Source organism: Cinclus cinclus, chromosome 7 (genome assembly GCF_963662255.1).
Source record: "Cinclus cinclus chromosome 7, bCinCin1.1, whole genome shotgun sequence".
Lineage (NCBI taxonomy): Eukaryota > Metazoa > Chordata > Aves > Passeriformes > Cinclidae > Cinclus > Cinclus cinclus.
In genome coordinates this window covers 665,347-689,782 of record NC_085052.1, presented here as the reverse complement: position 1 = coordinate 689,782, position 24,436 = coordinate 665,347, and the positions used below count along the sequence as shown (strand labels likewise).

Genomic DNA, 24,436 nt, shown 5'->3' with positions numbered 1-24,436 from the left:
ACCAAGACCACCATTTCTTCCTCCTCCTCCCGCTCATCCTCCCGGTGCCGGTGCCGGTGCCGGATCACCGCCGCGATCACCGCCCCGCTCGCTGCCCGGCCCGCCCTCCCTGAGGGGAGCCGGCGGTGACGTCACGGCCGGGCCGCCCGGCAATGGGCGCCATTTTGAAACCGCGAACCCTCCCGCGGCTCCGGGCGGCTCCGTCCCGCTCCCGGCCCCGCTCCCGGCCCCGCTCCCGCGGCTCCCCCCGCCATGGCAGGTCTGTGTCCGCGCTCCGCGCTCGGCTCCGCGCCCCCGCCGGGATGGGCCGCGCCTCGGCTCCGTGCGGCCGCGGGAGCCGGCCGCAGGCCGCGCCGCGCCGGGCGGCACCGGCGGGTGATGCGGGAGCGCGGCGGCCCCGAGAGCTCCGGGCCGGGGGGCGGCGCGGGGTCTCCTCTCTTCCTCCCTCTCTCACCGCCTTTCTCCCTCCGCAGTAGTGGCGAGAGCTGGAGGCGACGGCGGCGGCAGCAACGAGGTGCAGTGGTGCTTCTTGCAGGTGAAGGGGGCGATCGACGAGGACGTGGCGGAAGGTGAGGGGAGCCCCGGCACGCGGAGCCCTGCCGGGCCGGGCGGCCGCGGGGCAGCGCCGCAGCATCCCCGGGGCTGTGTGTGCCGTGACTAAGCGAGCTCCCACCCATAGAGCATCGCAGACCGGGCACGGCGCCGTCCTCCAGGTCTTCAGTGCGAATCCTGGAATGCCCGCATAGCTGGGCTTGGAGGGGACCTCTGGAGATGATCCGGTCCAGCCCCCTGCCCAGGCAGGGTCACCTGGAGCAGGTGACACGGGAACGTGTCCAGGAGGGTTCGGGATGTCTCTGGAGAGGGAGACCCCAGCCCCTCCCTGGGCAGCTGCTCCAGGGCTCTCCCCCTCCATGGAAAGAAGTTCTCTCTCACCTTGGGCTGGAACTTGTTGTGGTTTGGTTTCTGGCCATTGCTCCCTGTGCTGTCCCTGGCACCACTGAGCAGAGTCTGGCACCGTCCTGTGCCGGCCCTGGGGAGATTTGTGTGGATTGATGGGATCCCCTCTCAGCCTTCCTTCTCCAGACTGACCAGCCCCAGTCCCACAGTCTCTCCTCATCTCAGAGATGCTCCAGGCTCAAAATGACCTCTGTGGCCTCTGCCGCACCCTCTCCAGTAGCTCCTTGGCTTTCTTGTCCTGAGGAGCCCAGAGCTGGGCTCAGTTCTGGGCCCAGGATAACTGTCTCCAGTTCTGGGCTTGGGATAAAAGGTAACAACAGTGATATGATACAAGGAGAGGAAAAAAAGAAACACCAGTGGAGTCTGTCAGGCTTGTCAAGTTTCGCTCTGACGCACAGAGGGTGCAGCTCTGTCATTTGTGCTGCATTGAAAAGTGCAGTTTAAAGGGTTCCTGCAGCTGTGGAGAGATTTGATTCCCACTTGTTAACGTTTGGGAGCTATAAATAGGGATATTAAGCAGGGGAAAAGGGTACACCTTCACATTTCTCTGAAATTTTCCAAGCACTTCATGTTTTAAACAGAGTAGAAAATGAGAAATAGTTTAACTGGGAGAAGTGTTTTCTGTGGTGTGCAGAACCTGGATGGAGTTTTGCTTCACTCTGATGAGAAAGTTCTTTTTTTTGCCCCCAGATTTCCTGTGTTCTAAGTGTCCAGGCTGGCAGCGCTCCTTTCTAAAGTGTGAATTGACTTGCAGGGCCTTGTTCAGCTCAGCTTGGGTTTGGGATTTTGTTTTTGTTACTGGATGCAGTAAATATTTTCCCTTGCTGCCTGCTATGGGGAAATTGTGCTGACAGTGTTTTCATTTTCATGCCAGTTGTTTGGCATTCCAGTTAAAATAATGGCCATGGGAGGGATAGACTGGGAGCTGCTTGAGAAACTTGACTCACTCCGTTGTTCTCTTCCTTTTTCTCCCCTCTGTAGATTTTGTAGCTTGCTCTGAAGTTCCCAGAAATCTTGTAGAAATGTATATAAGTAGTTTTTATGTTTTTTAAATGGCTTTTTCTCGGGTCTGTCGTCTGTGTGACTAAAAGCCAGTTCTCCACAAGTAAAGGATGAGGTCCTGAGGGCACCTTGCTTCCCAGGTAACTCCTGAGCAGTGTGGATTTGCGCAGAGCAGGAAAGCTCCAGGAAGCATTCAGAACCTGGTTTTGCAAAACCGCCACTAAAGTTTCATTTTCCTATGGGAATACCAGAACTATTTTACAGGCTTTGTGACTTTTTGGTTTTATTTTGATTTGTGGCCTTTCCCCTCCTGTTACATATTGCCTTGAAATTGGAATTAAATATAAAAAATACGCTATTTATTTGCTAATAATTGCTCAAATTTAATTCACTAGTGAGGGTGAATTAAATACAAATACATTGCTAGATTTTGGGCCTCAGGGACATATTTACTCATTACCATATTTTAAATCCTCTCTTCCCAAGCTGCACATCTAAACCTGCCTGATGGACAACTTTGCCTTGAAATAGCCTTCAAATTGCACATCAGCTTTAGTGACAGTGCCAGCTTGGGACTGCTGTCAATTTTTGGTGTATTTTGTGAAAAATCAGTTCTCTAGAGGAAGAGGACACCATGAAGTTGTTGTCCAGCCTATTCCATGCAGAGTGTTTTGCTGGGTTTCTTTAGAGGTTTATTCAGGAGCTGAAACTTCTCAGCCAGAAAACTTTACCAGAAAATCCTTTCTTTTACAGTGCAGTTCTAATATACATTTTCTATTCCATAGCTGTTTCTCAGGTGTCTGGCTGCATCACAAATGCAGGGACAAGAGGCTGTATCAGATTGGCAGCTGGATTTTCCTAACTGGGTCATTAATACAGAAAATCACTGTCTCCTCTTTGTCTTGTCCGTGCCTTGCCTTTGCTCGGTGACTAATCCCTGACCTCTGTTCAGGCTCTGTGTCAGGAAAGAGAAGGGCACTGTTCAGTTCTGAGCATTTCTGCAAGAGCAGGGTCATCCATCACTTACTGAGTATGGATTTGGGAAAGGGTTGGATATGGCTTTTCTAGAAGAGAAAAGTTTAGTTGGATTCAGGGAAGAGGACTGGAGGATAAAACAGATTGAGTGAAAGATTTAATATGGGGGATGGCAGCAATCATAATTTGAAAACAAAGCTAATTAAAGATGGTGTTGTAATTTTGTTGTTAGCGTTAACCGCATGATCCAAAACTTGTACTGATTGCCCATGGAACTTGTAATCCTTGGGTTGCTTTTTTTTTTTAGAAAGACCTTTCTAAATAGAGGATACAAATGCTGCCAGAGACTTTATCCCTTCCATGATTTCACTGTTGAATTTGTTTTGCATGTTCAAAATTGTCTTGTTTGGGGAGGCTCTTTTTTTTGGGCAAGTAAAATGTAAATCTTTTCATTGAATAATGTACATATATGCCCAAATTCCTGTGGGGCAGATGTTCTGCATCTAATCCATGACCACTTCTGGATGCAGTTCTGTGTCTTCAGTTAATGATGCAAGAAATCAGTTGTTTTGGTTTTTGGTTTTTTTTTCAGTTCTCCAGATAGTGACTGGTATTGATTAACTGCCCTGACAAACTGAGACATCCCTTGTTACCATCACTTCAGCCAACTCTCCTGCTTTTGCTGCCTCTTAGGTGCTGGGTCAGAGACCTCAGCAGTTTTCCTGGAAGCAGAACACAGGGAGCAAAGACAACCACAATCTAATAAAAATATATTAGCTGCACCATTCTGAGTGCAGCTACAAGTGGTTTAGAAGTGTTCTTTAGAAATTGTCTTTACAAATCACCATGTGGGGTTCAGGAATTTTCCTGTGCTTAAAGGAAGTTCTAGCATGATTTTGTGCTTTTAAGAAAATTCTTGTAGTAGAGGTGCAGCTCTCTGATGTCTGGTTCAGCTGGATGAGGGAAGTTGCAGAATTGGTTGTAAGCTTTAATAATGTGTTTTTTCTGTAAAAACTGGAAGGAGGGGACTTGGGGCAGCCTGGGACAGGGAAGATGTCCCTGCCATGACAGGGGTGGCACTGGGTGGGATTTGAGGTCCCTCCAACCCAAACCAGACTGGGATTCCATCATTACATTTTGGTGAAATTCAAAGCTTTGGTAAAATGTAGCTTGTGAATGGTGAAGAGTCTGAATAAGCAGTGAATATCAGTTGCAGGGTTGTAAGAGGGACTGCAAAACAAAGCAATTTGAGTAGTGGGAATACAGGAATTAGCACAAGTCTGCCTGTGTGAGCAGTGGGAGCCACTGGATTTGTGGCTGCAGAAGGGCAGGTTGGCTGCAGAGGGAAGAGCCCAATGAAAAATTACAAACCCCACTATTTTTTGAAGGGTGGGAAGGTGTGGAAGCTTCAGCTGAAAACTTGAACTCCTGATAGAAGTACACTCAAAACCATCACAATAAGCTACTTAGAAAAAATTAGCAATAGCATGAATTAATTAAATGTACTTCTAGTAGGTGAAAGCTTATTGGAATTAGTCTTCCAAAGGTTAAAAAAGAATTCTAAGGCAGTGGATTTGCACAAAGAATACTGGATTAGGTCACGAATCTGAGAAACAGCCTCCATCATTTCTCTTGGCTTGTAGGGAAGGAGCACACTGGGAACTGAGCCTTGCCTTTGCTGCTCCCTTTTCGTGCCACACTGGTCTCCCTTTCCTTGCACTGACACATCCAGGCAGCTCTGTGCACCCCAAACTCAGAGAACTGCTTTTTTGGGACACCATTCCCAGGACTTCCTCCCCGGATGAGGTCAGTCAGTTCCACTGATGAGAAAACCCAGACTGAGCTCAGGGAGGGAATGGCACTGACTCTGCCATGGCTGCAGCTCTGGGGTGCAGTGCCATCCCTGGGGGTACAGTGCCATCCCTGGGGGTGCAGTGCCATCCCTGGGGGTGCAGTGCCATCCTTGGGGGTGCAGTGCCATCCCTGGTGGTGCAGTGCCATCCCTGGGGGTGCAGTGCCATCCCTGGGGGTGCAGTGCCGTCCCTAAGGGTGCAGTGCCATCCCTGGGGGTGCAGTGCCATCCCTGGGGGTGCAGTGCCATCCCTGGGGGTGCAGTGCCATCCTTGGGGGTGCAGTGCCATCCCTGGGGGTGCAGTGCCATCCCTGGTGGTGCAGTGCCATCCCTGGGGGTACAGTGCCGTCCCTAAGGGTGCAGTGCCATCCCTGGGGTGCTGCTGTCTGTCCCCCTGTGATCAGCACACCCAGCAGAGTAGCCTGCACACTCCTCCAGGAGCCAAGTGGCTCAGCTCCAGGCACCCAGGACGCTCAGGAGCTGGCAGGATTTCCCACACAACTCCAAACAAGACATTTGGAGTTTGCCATGAGCTGTCAGCAGCAGCACTGACCTCAAACAGCTTCTGCTTCCCGGCTGGCCGGTGCCCTGCTCGTGCTTTACCTTAAATCTGTTCAAGGGTTTCAGATACTCTCAAAAGCAGAGTTATTTTGGACTGAGTTAAACCCTGCCATGTGCCTAAAGGCAGTTCAATCTATTTCACAAGCAATTTGAGCATTAGGGCATAAAAAAGTGGTTAGACCTTACGGATATTTTAGGTTGGCATAGTGTTTAATGGTGTAAGTTGAGAGAAGCTTGGTCTGGGCAAAACTATATCCCTTTGGCTTATTCTCCTGATTGCTGGTCCTCCTCACTCCTGTGTTAACTGTTCAAAGAAATCCTTAAAGTGGAAGTGTAAAAATTGAGTGTATGAGGAGGCATATTCTGAGGTGGTTTGAGTAACTTGGATGGTATTGTCAGGTGGTTATTGGTTGTTATAGCTGGGAAGTTTGGCTCATGTTTCAGTACAGTTAGGAGACAGCATTTTAGGAGCACTGACAGCAGGAGCAGTTGGTCCCTTCCCACTGCAGGGTGATGCGCTCTGTTCCCCTGGCTGTGCTGGCAGCTGCAGGGGACAGCTCTCCTTCACCTGGAATCAGGTCAGTGACATGGGCAGGGAGAGCTGAGGGGCAGGAGTGAGGCTCCTGCAGTGGCTGGAGTGGCAGCACTGCCTGCCCAGCCCCAGGAGGGTGGGGAGGGCTCTGTTGGGAGCAGGCTGCTGCCAGCAGCTCCCTGTGCTGACTGCTGTGGTACCTGCAGCCATCCCAGCTGGACATGGGGCTGACTTCACAGCCCTGTTTCCTTCTGCCCACCCCAGAACCCTCAGTGCAGCTGCACATCCTGGGAGTCTTTGGGAAATGCAATTACTGCAGATCAGTGGCAAGCACTTCTGAGACCCTGCGTGTCTGGAACTTGTTAAGCTCCAGTAGGATTTTGGTTTTTAAATATTTTTTCTATGATTTACTCTTTAGCAGGTGCTGGTCTTTAAAATGCTTCATTTTCTTTGATAATCTCTTCCCTCTAATGGGGCTCTCTGTTTCTTTCACTGATCTTATTTGCTCCTATTACATTTTTTTGAGGAGTCTTTTCTGTGTTGCTCTGAAGTGATGGTTCCTTGCTGTTCTCAGTGCCCACATCTGTCACCTCTGGTCCCTCAGAATGGTCTATTGTCCCCGTGTGCTGCAAAGAGAGCTGTGTTCCTTCTGATGTTGTGTCACACAGTTCAGCACAGCATTCCAGGGAAATCCAGTGTCTGTTCTTTGAGTCAGTTTAGGAGCACATAACCTGCACTGGTCCCTTCTGCACGCTCTGCTGGCTTCCCATCCCCTGTGGGAGACCACACAGTGCCTCCCACAGCTTTGTGCAGCCTCAGGAGAACTCCAGCTTTGTAGGGTAACAGTGTTGGAGGGAAAGGTGTGTCACCTTCGAGCTTGATGACAGCCGCAGAAGTGCTCCCTCTGCTCAGCTCCCACTGGCAGTCCGTGCCAGTCACCTGCCTGCAGGCCAGTCCAGCCATTTCCTCTCGAAGCAGGAGCCTCTGCAGAGCTTTCCCTGGGCCCACAGCAGTTCCTGCTTTGGTCCCAGGATGGGTCATGGAAAATGGGGCTGTGCATTCAGACTCCTCTCCAGGGAGCAGGACAGGAGCCAGGTTTGCAGACAGGCATTGTTCAGGCTGTGTGCTAAAGTGCTACGTTGTCCATTACATACTTGGAAAATTCTGAGTTAAAATGCCCAGTAAGCTGGAGCAGCCTCCTTTTTAGGTGCTCTTAGTGTTTGGTTCCTTTTCACTCCATGTCTGAGGAGTGGGTTTGTGACAAAAGGCTCTGAGCAGCTCAGGAGGAAGAGAAGCACTGGTGCTGACCATGTCTCTTTAGTGTTGATCCTGAACACGAGCTGCAACTGCAAATTCCCTCTCCCCTGGGTGAGCCATCAGGTAATGCCATGTTTTCAGGTTTGGATTTTAACCAGAGCAGCAATGCATGGCCAGCTCGGAGAGGAAAAGTTCACAGGAGCTAATTTTAGGCACCTGATGTAGATGTTGTGGATCTCTTTGCATTCTCCATTACCTCAGCTGAGAGCCTGGGTGTTGATACCGGTGTCAGAAATACCCAGGATTAATCCGGGGGGGGGATTAAGTTAGTTTGCAGGTGTAAGCTTGCTGTCATCTCCAGATCCTAATAAAAGCTGCTATCTGCCACCCTGGCTCCCTTCACTCCCTGCTGGACTTGCCCAGGAGGCTCTGGAGGCTGTAAACTTCCCAGAATTCTGGCAGGAGTTGTTTGTGGGGAGGTTCTCACTCAGCAGAGAAGGTGAAAGGCTCAGAGCACTCAGAGTGAACTTTGACACAGCTGTCAGGACTTACAGGGCTGTCCTGAGGCAGGGGATGGGCTGCAGCACATTACTGCAGAGCTGGATATTGTGGTCTCTGATGTGTTGGGATGGAGTTTCCTACCCATGGAAGTGATCAGTGCTCTTGAATTTGGAGGTACCACAGAATCACAGTGTGATTGCCAGCAGTCCTTTTAATACACCTGCTGTGAAAACACCCCAGTTTCTCCTCTGGATGCAGTGTAAGCAAGTTGGAACTCATTTCTAGAAGTGAGGCTAACCATGAATTTTTCATGCCTGGAAAGAAATATTGGCAGCCTTGCATGTTCCTGTGAAGTCCCAGGGATTACTGCCCTCCCTGGTTACAGGAGGAGGATTTACCTGGATGCAGAGCAAGTCCCAGCCCCACAGGAACAGAGCTGGAGGGACAGTTGGACAGATCTCTGTTTCCAGAAAAGCAATGCCTGAGAAGAGAGCCTTGGGGTGCTGTCCATGAGCAAACCTTACTCTGCTGGCATGGAGCAGGGGCTGAAAGTCAGGCAGGGGGATAACTCTGGTGCTCATACACCTAGCAGCAGGTATGGCATCTAACAGAAAAGCTTAGAATTCCCAGAGGTGATGCAGTGATGAAGAACCTGCAGAGGTTTGCTTTGTTCTCTCCTGAAAGTTTTAAGCTGACTTGGGAGTGAAGAGCAAATGTAGGTGGGTGAAGTGTTGAGCAGAACAGGGATGGTTTGGAATTCATTCTGTGCTTTACTTGGAGTCTTGGAATATTTTTTTTATTTCACCTGCTTTGAGATGGTAGAGTGCTGAGGATAGTGGGTGGAATGATTTGGGATTGAGCTGCTTCAATTAAACATGCCTGTAGGGAAAACTTTATAATTCATACATTTATGGATAAAACAAGTACAGTGCTATTAAAACAGGTGATTGCTCATATTCCCAATTTTGTACCTTAGAAAATATTTGGAGGAAGCTTCTCTATTTTTGTCCTGCTGTTCTCCCCCAGTTCCGTGTTCCCTAGAGCATGTTGGTTCAGACTATTTCAGTGCATGTTCTTTACCCTCCTCTCCCTGCACTTCTTGTTTCAAGCCATGGAATTTGGGTAGTGTCTGTGTTTTGGAGTGTTTCCACCCAAGATTCTGTTTGTCTGGATAGCACTGCTGGGGAATAATGGCTGTGTCAGCAGCTGGTTTGGGCATTTTTGGGAAACAAAAATTATACACAGATTATTTTGAGCAAGTAATTGTGTGAATACTCCAGTAGAAAATGGGAGAAGCTAATAATAACTTCCCCCCTTTCTAAAACGAAATGGAAAAGTAGCTTTTGTGACTTTGAAAGAATTGCATGTGTCAAGGAGGCATTTATTGCTGCTATTATTCCTGAGTCTCCAAGGGTAAAAGGAATCCTTGCTAGAAGGGTTTGCAGGTGGTGGTGGTAGTGGAATATTAGTTTTGCTACTAATAAACTTCGTAACACAAAGGCTTCTTCATATCTTGAGTACTGAAAATGTCATAAAATTCTCAGTGAAGTCACTTCACTGATTGCTTTCCTTCTCAGTTTGTTTCTTTTTCCTTGGTTTGCTGCTTTTCCAGGGTGTTTTCTAAAATCCCTGTGTATAATTAATGATAACTGTTAATTGACAGGTAATTCCCCTTAAAGAATGGTGACTATAAAACTGGATGTGTCCAAAAGGTTGTTAGTAGTGTGATATTGCAGGCTATACAGATACAAATCTGTAGATGATATTTATTTATTTAGTTCTTCTAAATGATCTTTTTTAATTCAAGAAGGTAAATCATTATCTCTACATAGTAGGAGAAAACTTTTAAGGGCATCATTGATGAAAAATGAACTTATATTGAGAAAACTGGTTAGGGTTTCATGAGAGTGGTGTATTATTGAAAGGAATTTCAAAGATAGCACATCAAAATCAATACAGGAAAGGAGTTTCCAGGGAGTCTCCAATTGCACACTCTGGAACTAATTGACATGATACACTTCAAACCTCAGGATTTTGCTGTCTGCATCATAAATGCAATATTTGATGTGAGCAGGAGCAGTGTTTGCTGAGTGCTTTGTTGGGGTTGTTGCCATCTGCCCCAGACCAGGGACAGACATTTCCAGCTCCTTATCTCCCCTGCCCTTGGCTGGGGATGCTCAGTGGCAATTACTTCTTTATTGCCACCTCCCGGAGGGGCTGGGGGTGAGCACCAGCCCCAGGGCACTGCAGGTGCTGAGGGCTTTCCTGCTCTCCTCCCTCCACCTGTCCTGGCTGATGCTTCTGCAGGGAGCTGCTTCGGGAAGCTCAGCTGGAAGAATTTTATTTCTATTTTCCTCCTTTGGCTGAGGGGAGCTGCCTGTTCCAAGCTCCTGAAGTGACTCCCTGAGTGCTGGGCTCAGGAAAGGCAGGTGTGCCCCAGGCTCACCTGGATCATGGGGACAGCACCAGGACCTGGCAGGATGCACACACTGGGGTGGGATCCCTAGGGGGAGCTCAGGGCAGGGATAAGCCCATGGACACTGCAGTGTCACTGCCCACACACCTTGGGAAGCTCAGCACAAGGATTTCCCCATGGATATTGCTCACACACACCTTGGGAAGCTCAGCACAGGGATATCCCCATGGATATTGCTCACACACACCTTGGGAAGCTCAGCACAGGGATTTCCCCATGGATATTGCTCACACACACCTTGGGAAGCTCAGCACAGGGATATCCCCATGGATATTGCTCACACACACCTTGGGAAGCTCAGCACAGGGATATCCCCATGGATATTGCTCACACACACCTTGGGAAGCTCAGCACAGGGATTTCCCCATGGATATTGCTCACACACACCTTGGGAAGCTCAGCACAGGGATATCCCCATGGATATTGCTCACACACACCTTGGGAAGCTCAGCACAGGGATATCCCCATGGATATTGCTCACACACACCTTGGGAAGCTCAGCACAGGGATATCCCCATGGATATTGCTCACACACACCTTGGGAAGCTCAGCACAGGGATTTCCCCATGGATATTGCTCACACACACCTTGGGAAGCTCAGCACAGGGATATCCCCATGGATATTGCTCACACACACCTTGGGAAGCTCAGCACAGGGATATCCCCATGGATATTGCTCACACACACCTTGGGAAGCTCAGCACAGGGATTTCCCCATGGATATTGCTCACACACACCTTGGGAAGCTCAGCACAGGGATATCCCCATGGATATTGCTCACACACACCTTGGGAAGCTCAGCACAGGGATATCCCCATGGATATTGCTCACACACACCTTGGGAAGCTCAGCACAGGGATATCCCCATGGATATTGCTCACACACACCTTGGGAAGCTCAGCACAGGGATTTCCCCATGGATATTGCTCACACACACCTTGGGAAGCTCAGCACAGGGATTTCCCCATGGATATTGCTCACAGGCAGCACACGCTTGGGTTCCTAAGCCAGTGTGCCTCTGGTGACTGAAGGCCTGCTCTGAGGAATGAGTGTTTTAGCTTGTCAGTAAAAGTGTGTCAGGCTTTGAAACATGGCTGCATTTGGGGATATAAATGAAGAACTGTGTCATTGCATTAATATGTGTTGTAATGGGTTTTTTTTGTGCTCTAGTCTTGGAACTCCTTGATTTGCTTTCCACATTACAGTGCTGGTTTATTTCTGTTCTCTTTACAGCTGATATAATTTCAACAGTTGAATTTAATTACACTGGTGATCTTCTTGCAACAGGAGACAAAGGTGGCAGAGTGGTTATATTTCAAAGGGAACAAGAGGTCAGTGACTCAAAAAACAAAAGTGTTGTTACTACACCGTTCTTGTGTTGCACAGTCTCACTTCATCAATTCATGCCCTGAGGTTTAAATTGAGAGTTTTCTCAGAAAACCCCAAGTTAGCCAAGTTTGTAAATATCTGCCCTGTGCTGTACTTGGTAAGTTGGTCTGGGGAGGGTTCCCCTCCCTCCTTCCAAAGAAAAAAGTCCCCAAAATCCAAGTGAGCTCTTTAAATGTACCTGGTGTCCTCAGTGTTGCTTTGCAGAATTTGAACTTTCTCCTGAATTCTTGCACTGGGTCAGGCAGATAATCACAAGATAAATCACAATGCTCTGGGACAGAATGTAAAAGAAGTTCAGGAAACAAGCTGCAAGTACTACAGGATAAGGTGGTTAAAAATTGTGTGAGGATTTAAAACCAGTGGGAGCAGCCACTTCTCCAGAAGCATTTGAGCATTTGCCATCAGGAGGGTGGGAACACTGTCCCTCCTGCACTTCCACAGCTCCTCTTTGTGGAGTTCAGCTGTGGGACTGCTGCAGTGTTCCTGTGTGTTCATCCTGAGCCACAGCTCTGAGCTGGGGTACCCCGAGCAGCAGTGGGGATGGGAAATGTGCACCAAGTGCTGAGAAGTAATTGTCATGTCTGGGAGGAATCTGGGATTGTGTTCTTTACAAAGTCAGAGTTCCACATGGCAGTTCTCACCAAAGTCCCTGCTTATCCTGTCCATGGAGGGGAATTGGAGCATTCTCCTGGGTCAGAAATGCCAGAATTGATCGTGGAATTTTAATTCAGCTTGTCTGTACATGAATATTACAAAAGTTCAGGTGTTGTGGGATTTCTCCAGCAGAACCCCTCTGCTCTCCTTGTGGGGCTCTCAGATGATGCTCTGTTAATGAACAGCTGGCCAGTATTTGGCATTTCTGCAGGCTGTGCTGCTGGTCCCAGCCCTGTCCCACAGGTGCCAGCAGTGCTGGGATGTTCCCTGGCTGTACTCACACAGCTCTGGGCTCCTTCTGCATTAACTCGGGGTAAAGAGAATTAGCTAAGGCCCACACATAAGGTCAGAAGTGCCTCAGGAACATCCTGAACTTCTCAGGATCTCAGACTTAACCTGACATGCAGGGAGACTATTATGGGTTGACTCTCAGTTGTTCTGTAAGGTGAAACCCACCTGTCATGGCAGTTCCTCAGAGGGTGGGGAAAAACAAACCCCAGGTCAGACTGTTCACTCAGGAATGTTCAGCTGTCTCCTTGGGAACACATGGAAACTGAGGGAAGAGTTGGGAATGAGGGACATTCCTTTTGTCATGTGCAAAACTGCAGTAAAAAGTCTAGAATAAGTGTGTAATGTTGGAACCTTAAAATAATCACCGTATTTTTGCCCAGTTTGGATTTAAGACTGTGTTACCTAGGTCAGTGACAGCTTAGAGTGGTTATACAGTTCCCCAGACACTTGGCTTTATTTGAGAAGGCACCCTGGAATGCTCTGCATCATGCCCTGCCTCATAGGACTTGACTTCACTTGCAAGCAGCAATTACTCCAACCAAATGTGTGAGTGGAGAGGGAAAGCACCAGTGCCAAGGCAGCTCACCCTGAGTGCAGGGAACTTCTGCACGGGGTCAGGTGAGAGGAACCTGCCCCAAATTCTTCCAAGTCAATGATGTGTAAGGAGTAAAACCATGTAAAGTCTGAGAGTTAAGTGAGAGCGTGGAAACTGAGCAGCCGTGAGACACTGCAGGCAGACTGCAGCCCTGGGGCTGTTGTGTAAATCATCTTGTACAGAACCACTGACACCAACTTACTGATGACAAGTTGCCTCAAATCTCATAATGGAAGTCTGGAGAACCTTGGGACTTTGCTCTCTGTTCCTTGCTCCCACAGCCACCACATGAGGACAGCAGAGCCCGAAGGGTGCACACACAGATATTTATTTACACATAAAGCCACGTTGCTGAAGAGGAAGTCTGTGCTGTATTGTTGCTAAACTGGGTACAGTATCACAGGCTGAAGATCCAAAATTCAGGAGTGTTGAAAAACCTGATGTTCTGATTGGCAGTTTCTAGTGGTTGATTTGTATGGGCTGTTTCTGAGGGGCCCAGTGCCATCAGCCTGAAGAAATGCTCTTTTTCTTGCAGACTAAAAGCCGTCCTCTCTCTCGGGGAGAATACAATGTTTACAGTACCTTCCAGAGTCACGAGCCTGAGTTTGACTACTTGAAAAGTCTAGAAATTGAGGAAAAAATTAATAAAATTAGGTGGTTACCACAACAGAATGCTGCTCACTTCCTGCTGTCTACAAATGGTAAGGGCCCCTTCTTTTGCACAAAGAACTTTGTCATTGGAATATTGTCTCACCTGTCATACACCTGGGTATGTGTATCATGTTTTGGGGTTGTTTTAATGTCTTTGAGCTCTAATTACATGCAAAGTATGTTTTGATTGTAATGTTGGCTGTATAAATATTGGGTCTATTTAATTTTGGTGCATTGTGGAGCATCTGTAAATGACATTGTAGAATGGGGACGTGGGTTAGTGGGAACAGTTAGACTCATGTCTTAAAGGTGTTTTCCAGCCTGAACTATTCTGTGGAAAAAAACTTGCTCTCATTATCAGAGGAATACATTATTCCTAACAGTTTGGATCACTTTGTGTGGTCATAGTGAAATTCTAAGAGCAGGAGTGACTTCTGTCCACCGGTCTGTGCAATTAAAATAATTTCCTCTGATAGAAGTCTTAATAAAGCGTTCTTTAAACTGTGTCATCTGAAATGCTCTGCAGGAGTTTGGGGAGGAGTGGTTGGGCTCCAGTGAGCCAAGGATCTCACCTTTGGTGAGACATGTGTGCACTCACTGGCTACACGTGGAGCACCTCCCTGGTAACACCTGGGACCTGCATTCCTTTGGAACCCCAGCCTGGGGCAAGTCCTGATCTCTGCCTTTGGCTCTGAGCAGGTACCTGGGACAAACCTGCTTTCCTTTAAGACAGTTACTGTCAGGAGTTCATGTGTTTGTTGGGTTTGGTCCCTGGCAGTGGTCTGTTAATGTAATTCAGATAATCATCCATGGCTTAGTGGGGAATTTGGGTAACTGGTGTGTGAAACTCTCCCCAGGCAGTGGCATTTGGGTGAGTGGGAGGCACAAATTGTGATCTTACTCAAACTGCACCTCATGTTGTGGGTGAAGAGCTCCATCAGGGTCCTTCTGCTGCAGGCAGTGGAAATGCAAGCAGGTCACTTGTGTCCACTCTGCTGAGTCCATACTTAGTGACTGGGTTTTGTATTCAATTCATTCTCAAGCATGTGAATTTTTGGTTTTAGATAAAACTATTAAACTATGGAAAATAAGTGAAAGGGATAAACGAGCCGAAGGTTATAATTTAAAAGATGAAGATGGAAGACTTAGGGAGCCTTTCCGAGTCACAGAACTACGGGTACGTCTCTGCTCTTTCACTCTGTGTGTCTCTGCATGCTCTTCTCTTTGTCCTACCCAACTGAAATGTGCAAATCAGAAATAGTGCTTGGCTCAGGGTCATTGAAAACTTTCAGAAAAAAAGTGAGACACTTCATTTTCTTATATATAAAAACTATTAAAAAAGTTCCACTGCAAAGCTTGAGGGAAACTTTCATCATTATAATACTGTATTTCTAAGAGGATGACTCAAAAATTGGAATATGGTGTTCTGTGGCTGGATTAAGGTGTGTTTGTTAGAGCAAATTCCAAGAATTTGGATAACCTGATGTGCCCTGTAACAGTCTTGGACATCGTGCTGTAGTGGTTGGGTTAGTGCTCCAAACTTGGGATCATTTGGAGTAGAAGCAGGAAATGAAAGGTGGGGTTGGGGTTTTTCCTGGGGTTCATGTTGTTCCACCATCAGCAGGAACAGAGCTGAGGCCCTCACTGCTCTCAGAGCCACCCCTCCATGGTAGGACTTCAGCTGGAGGCATTTCTTGGGGGCTTGTCTTGCTTTTGCTGAAGTTGAACATTTGGATGTACAAAATGCGTTGGGAAAGGATATCCACTGCCTCAGTGTGTGCAAGCAGGGTTGGATTGAGTATTCCAGCGGGAGCAGCTAAACCCAGGGACATCCCTTGGGATCCAGTGGTAGAAGGAGGTCCTGGTGGAGTTTTGGATTCTTCAGCCTTACCCTGCTGGAGCAGCTGGGGAGTTGGTGAGAGCAGGCACCAGCTGGGGCACTGGAGGGGCACCTGGGGCTCCTTAGGGCACTGTCCTGCACAGGGAGCTGCAGTTTGCTGCAGGAACCCCTCCAGTCAGTCCCTGCACTTGCTGCAGGCACTGTAGCCTGGGAGAGGGGCTGATGGATGAGTCAGATCTGAACAAGAGCTGGCTGGAGGAAAAGCCATACCTGGAGGTACCTTCATGTGTTAAAATGCTCAGGGTTTGGAGAGCCAGAGTATACCAAGAGCTCTGGGACTCTGTTACAGAAACACAGTGCCCATGTTCATGAGGGAGAAGCAGCATTTCACACAGAGACTGTGGCATTGCCAGCTCCCATTCCTGATCCTTCCATTAGTGCAGCTGTGCTGTCACAGCCAGGCTGGGAGCACTGTGCTGAGATAGGACAGTGGTCTGATAAAAAGTAATGGATTAATTGTAGCCATTAGCTGGATGCAAACAGGCTGGGAGATACAAACGGGGAAGGCAGGCAGGGAGCTCTGGGATGGGTCAGTCCCTGTTCCAGGTTACCTTAGGCACCCCTGAGCTCAGCTGGTTGTGGGAGCAGGACATCAGGTGTGCCTGACTTCCTGCTGACTGTTCATGAACAAATTGGGAATTTTCTTGGAGTCTGTTCCTGCCAGTTTCCTGAGCACCCGTCTGAGGTCAGGGGTCATTTCTGAGGGCTCGTCTCTGTAATCTTTGGATGCCATTCCAAGCACAGCCCATGTGCTGCTGGGGAGACACCAAGGCTGGCTTTGGCTGGGAGCTTTCCAAAGTCAGCATCCTGTGCTCTATCAGTGTTTTTCGTGCTCAGTGGATCTCAGAAGTGTTTAGTCATGGAATCAATACAGAAATCTGTGCAGTGCAATTAATTAATTGCCATCAACAGGCTGTGGGGTTCAGGGCTCAGTGTTGGCGCCAGTTCTGTTTAAGGTCTTTATTGATGATCTGGCTGAGGAGATGGAGGGCAGCCTCTGAGCTGACAGAGGACAGAAGGTGAGTGGGGTGTGGATCTGCTGGGGGTCAGGAAGCTCTGCAGGGGAAACTGGACAGGCTGCATTCGTGGGGCAGGGCAAGGCTGGAGTGAGTCCCCATCCCTGGAGGGGCGTCACAGCTCTGTATGGCACCTGGGGACAGGGGATAGGGGTGGCTTCAGCAGTGCTAGGGGAATGGACTCAGTCCAGAGGGTCTTTCCTAAGGCAGCAGCTCTGTGCCTGGGTGATGTGTGGGGGCTCAGCAGTGACTCTGTGCCTGGATAACTCTGGGGCTCAGCAGTGACTCTGTGCCTGGGTGATGTGTGGGGGCTCAGCAGTGACTCTGTGCCTGGTAACTCTGGGGCTCAGCAGTGACTCTGTGCCTGGTAACTCTGGGGCTCAGCAGTGACTCTGTGCCTGGATAACTCTGGAGCTCAGCAGTGACTCTGGGCTCAGCAATGACTGTGCCTGGTAATTCTGGGTTCAGCAGTGACTCTGGGCTCAGCAGTGACTGGTGGGTTCAGCAGTGACTCTGTGCCTGGTAACTGGGCTCAGCAATGACTCTGGGCTCAGCAGTGGCTCCGTGCCCAGCCCGTGTGCTCTGTGCCCGCTCAGGTGCCAACGCTGAAGCCCATGGACCTGATGGTGGAGGCGAGCCCACGCAGGACCTTCGCCAACGCCCACACCTACCACATCAACTCCATCTCTGTCAACAGTGACTACGCCACGTACCTGTCTGCAGACGACCTCCGCATCAACCTCTGGCACCTGGAGGTCACCAACAGGAGCTTCAGTATCCTTTGGTGCCCTCTGCACAGCGGGTGTGTGCTCAAGAGAATCTCTTGGATGTTACTAGCTAGAGTGGGTGTTTGAAGGCAGGGAGTAATGGAGGACTCTGAAGTCTGGAGGTGCAGTGCAGTGAAAGTAGGCTTTGGGATGCTGTGCCATTCCTGATGGCAAGCGTGCCTCCAGTGGAAAACTGTCAATACAAACATCAGAGGGGTTTTGATTTCTAAGGGGAAATTGAGGAATTGTGGGAGCATCCCGAACTTAGGGAGTTCAGTCAGCTTAAATAAGAGTTGTTGGTTATGAACAGTAGATATTTTGTTACTGTGGATACTTCTTTTGAAGTTTGTGGTCTCTTAACCAAGGGACACTTCTCTTGAAACCAAATCTCAATATTTCTTTCATGTCACCAGTAACTGCAGAATTAATTTTCAAATCTTTTTGCAAACTTGTGCAACTAAAACTTAACGGTGTGTCTTACATTGACAAATCTGCAGTAAAATAAGAGTTGCAGGAGTACTGATGCCTAAATAGGTCATTTTCTAAAGTTGTAGGTCAGGTTTTCCAAAGCTTTAGGTAAAGTGATGAGGCTTACTTGGTGTGCAGTAGGAAGCATTAAGAAGGAGGCTTGAGGAGACTTGCTGGACTTTGGTTCTTGTGAGATATTCTTTCACTCCAGGAGGCTGAAACTGCCCAGCATCTGTGGATGATGGAGAAAGCTGGAGAGGCACTTTGTAAAGAGCATGTAATGACAGGCCAAAGGGGAATGAATGACTTCCCACTGCCAGGGGGCAGGGCTGGATGGGATATTGGGAAGGAATTGTTCCCTGGGAGGGTGGGGAGGCCCTGGATCCCTGGAAGTGTGCAAGGCCACGTTGGGCAGGGCTTGGAGCAGTCTGGTCCCTTCCAGCCCAGACCATTCTGGGATTCTGTCAAGTGCCGAGTTCTCCCGGCTGTCCCCCACCCTTGTACCTTACCCACAGTGCAAAGGAAGCTCTTGCCCAGTTTCCCACCTGGCACGCCGGGGCTCTGTCACTGCCCAGCTGCCCGAGGGGCTGGGCTGTGAAACGTTGCAGGCCTTGACGTGCTGTGGCAGACATCGTGGACATCAAACCAGCCAACATGGAGGAGCTGACAGAGGTGATCACGGCAGCCGAGTTCCACCCTCACCACTGCAACGTGTTCGTGTACAGCAGCAGCAAGGGCACCATCCGCCTGTGCGACATGCGCTCTGCAGCGCTGTGCGACCAGCACTCCAAGTGTGAGTGTCCCCTTCCTGCCTGCCTGTCAATCTGTCTGTGTGTGTGTGTGCCCTCCTTCTTGCCTGTCTGTGTCTGCGTGTCCTCCTTCTTGCCTGTCTGTGTGCCCTCCTTCCTGCCTGTCTGTCTGTGTGCCTTCCTCCCTTCCTCCCTTCCTGCCTGCCTTCCTTCCTGCCTGCCTGCCTTCCTTCCTGCCTGCCTGCCTTCCTTCCTTCCTGCCTTCCTTCCTTCCTTCCTGCCTTCCTTCCTACTTTCCTGCCTTCCTTCCTACTTTCCTGCCTTCCTTCCTTCCATCCTTCCTGTTTCCATCCTCCCTATTTCCTTCCTGCCCTCTGGCCATAGGGGACCCAGCCCGACCTCCTTGGGGAGTGACAGGGCTGAGGTGCTGGGCACGTCTCGGTTCTCTTGTTCTAGACATGAGGCACCACCTGGCTGCTCCTGTTTGTCCATTTTTGCCTCATAACTGACAGAACAAGTGCTTTGGGCACCAGTGACACCTGTCTGCTGGCCACAGTCAGGTGCCCCTCAAGGTACCTGCTCACCCCCTGCCGCAGTGCAGGGCAGCCCTTTCACTTCTGCATTGCAAACTGGGCTGGTGCTGCCAGAATCCCTGTCCCCTGAGTCCAGTGCAGCTGCTAGGATAGGATGAATCCTTAGGAATGTTCCCTAGAAGTTGCCAGGGATGCAGGTGGCTGCTCCTTAGGCTGCTGAGCCACCAAAGCTCGAGCAGGTGAGGAAAGGAAGCTTTGCTGTGCAACCACGAGGATCCTGCCCAGGCCCTGCACGCAGCCACGTGTTCCTGTTCCCTGCTGGCAGAGCTGTGCCCAGCCCTGCCACACTGACACTTCCAGGCCAGCTTCCTGCAGAGCAGAGAGGGCTCTCTTGGTGCTGGAAGGAAATATTTGTGCAATGTAGTGATGAATGTGAGGCCACCCCACTGGTTTGCATTAAATCACCTAAAAGCACTTTTAATTTTAACTGTTTGTGGCTGGATCACATCCTGCTGCAAGGAGTCTGTCAAACATGAGTGAGATTGGGCAGCCTGGGTCAGGAATCTGAGATTGTGGATTTAAACAGCACATGTGTTGATCTGCTCTGTAAAATCACACAAACTGTTGCAAATGTAGCTGCTCATATTTCAGTGGTTTAGCACAGCTGTGGTTCAGAGCTAAAGAAAGGGACGTGGTCCAGTGGTCCTTGTGTTTGGGTCACTGCTGTTCCCATCTGCTCCTGTTCTGTTCCTGTTCTGGGTGGTGTGTAGGTCAGGTGTGGTGTGGGTCCAGTACCCACTGCTGTTTGCTCGGGTTGGTCCCCAAGACCTCTGAGTTTTGCTTTGCTGGTGCTGTGCTCCAGTTGAATGTTGGAGATGGACATCTGGCAGACTGGTGACCTGGAACACCACAGTGCTAAAACAGATTATTTCTGAGATGTGTCTAACAGCAACTTTCTTCAAAAGGAAACTGATTTAATATTTTCCAATACTGAAAACACTGCAAGCCGTGAGCTGGCGTTGGTTTCATGTGGAACTGTGTGTTCTCTCTGCAGTTTTTGAGGAACCTGAAGATCCTAGCAGCAGATCATTTTTTTCAGAAATAATATCCTCGATATCTGATGTGAAATTCAGCCACAGCGGGCGATACATGATGACAAGAGACTACCTGTCAGTCAAGGTGTGGGACCTCAACATGGAGAACAGGCCTGTGGAGACCTACCAGGTACAGCATCCATGTGTCCTGAGCTGTGCCTCTGTCCCTGTGTCCCATGGGTGTGTCCAACTCATGTCCCTGTCCTCAGGTGCACGAGTACCTGCGCAGCAAGCTGTGCTCTCTGTATGAGAATGACTGCATCTTTGACAAGTTCGAGTGCTGCTGGAATGGCTCTGACAGGTGAGGGGCTGGGGGCCTCAGCACGGGGGGATGGGCTCCAGCCTGGAGGGGGCCTGGGCTGGCCCGAGGGGCCAACAGCCCTGAGCAGGCAGTTCTCACCAACAGCATTGCCAGGGCTGCTCCTGCCCCTGTGCCCAGGTGAGCCCCACCTGCAGAGCTGGAGGGACCTGGAGCTGCTGGAGCCAGCCCAGAGCAGGCACCAGATGATCAGAGATGGAGCAGCTCTGCTGGGAGGGAAGGCTGGGACAGCTGGAATTGTTCACCTGCACAGGAGAGGTTTGGGGTGACCTCACTGTGGCCTCACAGCACCTGAAGGAGCCAACAAGAAACTGGAGAGAGATGATTTGCAAGAGCCTGCAGTGCCAGGACATGGGGAATGGCTTCCCACTGCCAGAAGACAGGGCTGGATGGGATATTGGGAATTAGGAATTTTTCCCTGGCAGGGTGGGCAGGCCCTGGCACAGGGTGGAATTCCCAGATTTGGTGTGGCTGTCCGTGGATCCCTGGCAGTGCCCAAGACCAGGTTGGACATTGGGGTTGGAGCACCTGGGACAGTGGGAGGTGTCCCTGCCATGGATGGGGTGGCACTGGGTGGGATTCAAGGTCCCCTCCAAGCCAGACCGGGCAGTGACTTCATGGCCAAGGGACAAGGGAATAGAGAAGGAGGAAAAGCTGCTTTGCTGAGGTGCAGATGAACAAAGTGTAACAGTGGCAGGAGGGCACAGCAGGGGAACAGCTGCTCACACAAGTGGTGCAGTGGCAGCAGTGCTGCAGCCCCAGAGGAGTGCAGCAGGTGTCCAGTGCACAGCACAGGAATGGAATCCACGGGGATGAGCGTGGCCTGGCAGTCACGTGTAAGACACACACAGGAGGGGTGGATTTTACTTCTGACAAGATCTGCCTTCCTTTTCCTTGAACCAGCACAATCATGACAGGATCTTACAACAACTTCTTCCGGACGTTTGAGCGGAACTCGCGCCGCGACACCACCCTGGAGGCCTCCCGGGAGAGCAGCAAGCCTCGTGCCATCCTAAAGCCACGCAAAGTGTGCACGACTGGCAAGAGGAAGAAGGACGAAATTACCGTTGACAGTCTGGACTTCAACAAGAAGATTCTGCACACAGCATGGCACCCCATGGAGAACATCATCGCCGTAGCTGCCACCAATAACTTGTATTTATTCCAGGAGAAGGTTAACTAAGGATGGCTGCCCGCGGACACAGCGTCGTCTCGCATAGTTCAGCTCAGTTGTTTATCTGTAACAGAAGGCCTCGTTGTGCTGTCGGTGAGGAACATTGATGCACTTACTTCCCTTGAGCTGTCGGAGAGCAGCTGGCCTGGCTTTGAGTTCCTGCTGTGGTTCTGCCTGCGGTGGGGTGGGAGCGTCCACGTGGCTTTCGGGGAGGACCCTCCGAGGCAGAATTGGTGGACAGTGCTCAATGAGGCCAACACTCAAATGTATTTATTGATGTCTGAGCCTTCCTTTCCAGTTTATAGACCAAAAAATTTAACACCCAAGAAGAAAAAGCTGTCATAAAAGTGTAATTTCTCTCTCTCTCTCTCTCTCTCTCTCTCTCTCTCTCTCTCTCTTGCTCTCTCTGCTGTAATATTTGGGCCTTTCAGAACATTTCTCGTGCTTGATGCCTGTACATTCCTCCTCAGCCCGGGGCCAGCTCTGACCTCGGAGCACTGCAGGGCTTGAGGTGGGCTCCAGGCAGGTGTCCATGGCTATCTACTCACCAACTGTACCTATAACCACACCTTCTGGTGGAAACCACTTAATAAATAACAGCCTAGCAAACATGTTCTTAGAGCTGGAGGGATGTATTCAGTCTTCTTTTTGTATTGCATGTCCTGAGCTGGTGCAGAACAGTTCTGGTGGCACCTCTGACAGGGTTTGCCCCAAAACACCAAGATTTTGGCAGACTAATACGAACATTTTTGTGTAGTATTTCAGATTCTAAATTTAGAGTTTCCATGGCATTGTCATAGAGTTGGAGTTGCACTGGATTTGTTGTCGAAGGCTCTGTGTGTGCCAAGTAGGAGATGGAAAGGGTCCTAGAAACATCCACAGCCTTAACCAAGTGTCGGCCTTGCACGGAGGGAACCAAAACATCGCCACCTTCTCTGCCCTGAGGGTAGAAGTGCAGCTGCTCTGGTGCATCTCTCCCTCAGCCAGAGACAGACCTGACGTGCATTATGGTTTTTAACCTTTTTAGTATTTGTCTCGAAGGGAACAGTTTATTTTAACTATTTGCTGTAGTATCTTGTATTTCCCACTGCAGTTCCAGAGCCACTCCGGGCTGGGCTGCCCAGGCTGGGGGGACAGCAGCTGCTGGAGCTCTCTTGCTCACTTGTTTTAAGCCTTAGGTACTGTTTCTTTGCTTTCTTTCTTTGTTTTTCTTTTCTTCCAAAGAGGCCTAAATCGCATCCCCTTCCCCCGGATGAGCCCGGGGCCACGTCCAGCAGCCCCCAGCAGCCAGAGGCTGCACTCTGCCAGGTGCCTGCAGCCTGGGAATTCCTTCCCAGAGCCCCAAGCTTTCCCCCAGCCAGTCCCAAGTGTGGTTACACTCCGTTTTCCCTGGAACGAAGGCGTGTTCCGGTCCCAAGGGCAAACCGTGGCGGTCCCGCCCCTCCCGGTACCACCCCCGAGCCACTGGGTCCCAGGAAGGTGGGAAGGACAAAGCCTGAGGTTCCCCCGGGAAAGGTGGGGTTCAGCCAGTCCTGTCCTGTAGGTTGCTGTGACACTTTGGAACTCTGCAGATGTGGAACTGGGATCTGACCGCGTTCCCAACGCCTGCTCGAGCCGATCCGTGGGGTTGTACATAATCGTTCAGTTCTTTTGACCAAAAAGTTTAATAAATTTTAAATGTTTACCTGGCCGTGCTCCCTGTGTTGTGACAACATTTCCTTCCGTGTGGGAGGGAAGGGGCTGGAGATGCCCAAGGGGGGCGTTTCCAGTTGGGATGGGTGGATGGCCAGGGCTGCTCCAGGGCACAGCAGCTCTGGCTGCTTCTGGGTGTGTTCGATCAGCAAAAAGGAGAGGCTGGAGTCTCCTATTCCATAACCCTGTTCAACTGTTCTCATGGAGTTTTTATCCAGATTTTAGTGTCAAGTTTGATAAAGCTGCTGCCCAGTGGAGCACTGTGGTCTAGTGGAGGTTGTGCCCCCCATGGCAAGGGGAGGAGCTGGATGGGGCAGAACTGAGTGGGGGTTAAAAAATCCCAAATCCTTCTGGGATTGTTTCTGCCCTATGGCTTTGGGCAGTCCCACGCAGAAGGAGCTGTGGGAGCTGCATCCCCAGTGCAGGTCAAGGAGATGGGCTCAGCCCCTCGGTGATGAACATGCCCTGAAATTGGAATTGAAGTCCACATCGACGTGGAATGAGAGCAGGGAACACTGCATACCAGGGAGGAGGGAGCTGGGGGACAATGGCACTGAAAAAGGGACACCATGGTTTAACCCTTCCCTTCTCCAACCAAAGCCCAAATGTTTGCTCAGCAGGGACCTGCTGCTCTCAGTCCCACAGGACATGGAAGCAGCACCAGAGCATTTGGGGGGGGGGGCTCTGATCCCACCTTAGCTTTTGCCTCCAGCCTCAGGGGAGAGGCTTGGATTGGAGAGGAGGAAAAATTCCTTCCTGGAAAGGGCTGCCCAGCCCTGGCAGGATTTCACAGCCCTGTGGAGGTGGCACCTGGGGACATGGTCAGTGCTGGCCTTGGACTGGACAGGCTCACAGGATTTTTCCAGCCTCAACCTTTCCATGGTTTCCAGCTCCTCAGGAGCATCACACCCCTGTGTGTGTGCAGTGAGTGCAGGCTGCCCAGGGCCTGCTGAGCTTTGTTTTGATGCTGTTTCCGTGGAAACTTCTCAATTCCATGTCAGAAGTGACCAGTAGGAAAGGGGCAGGCAGAC

General features: G+C 50.2%; 1 protein-coding gene across 2 annotated transcripts; it reads left to right on the top strand.

Annotated features, from left to right (window-relative positions):
* Positions 1–217: 217 nt before the first annotated feature.
* Positions 218–23,401, top strand: PPP2R2D (protein phosphatase 2 regulatory subunit Bdelta). 2 transcript variants are annotated; one of them, XM_062496277.1, is made up of 10 exons: positions 218–259; positions 474–569; positions 11,347–11,444; positions 13,578–13,743; positions 14,758–14,870; positions 17,206–17,383; positions 18,473–18,637; positions 20,181–20,350; positions 20,430–20,521; positions 21,443–23,401. In XM_062496277.1, the coding sequence occupies exons 1-10, from the start codon at positions 253–255 to the stop codon at positions 21,720–21,722; spliced, it is 1,365 nt and encodes a 454-aa protein (XP_062352261.1). In that variant the 5' UTR covers positions 218–252; the 3' UTR covers positions 21,723–23,401. The 2 variants fall into 2 exon arrangements, with proteins under 2 accessions (XP_062352261.1, XP_062352262.1); XM_062496278.1 differs by lacking the exons at positions 218–259; positions 474–569 and adding an exon at positions 11,226–11,235.
* The last annotated feature ends 1,035 nt before the right edge of the window (positions 23,402–24,436 follow it).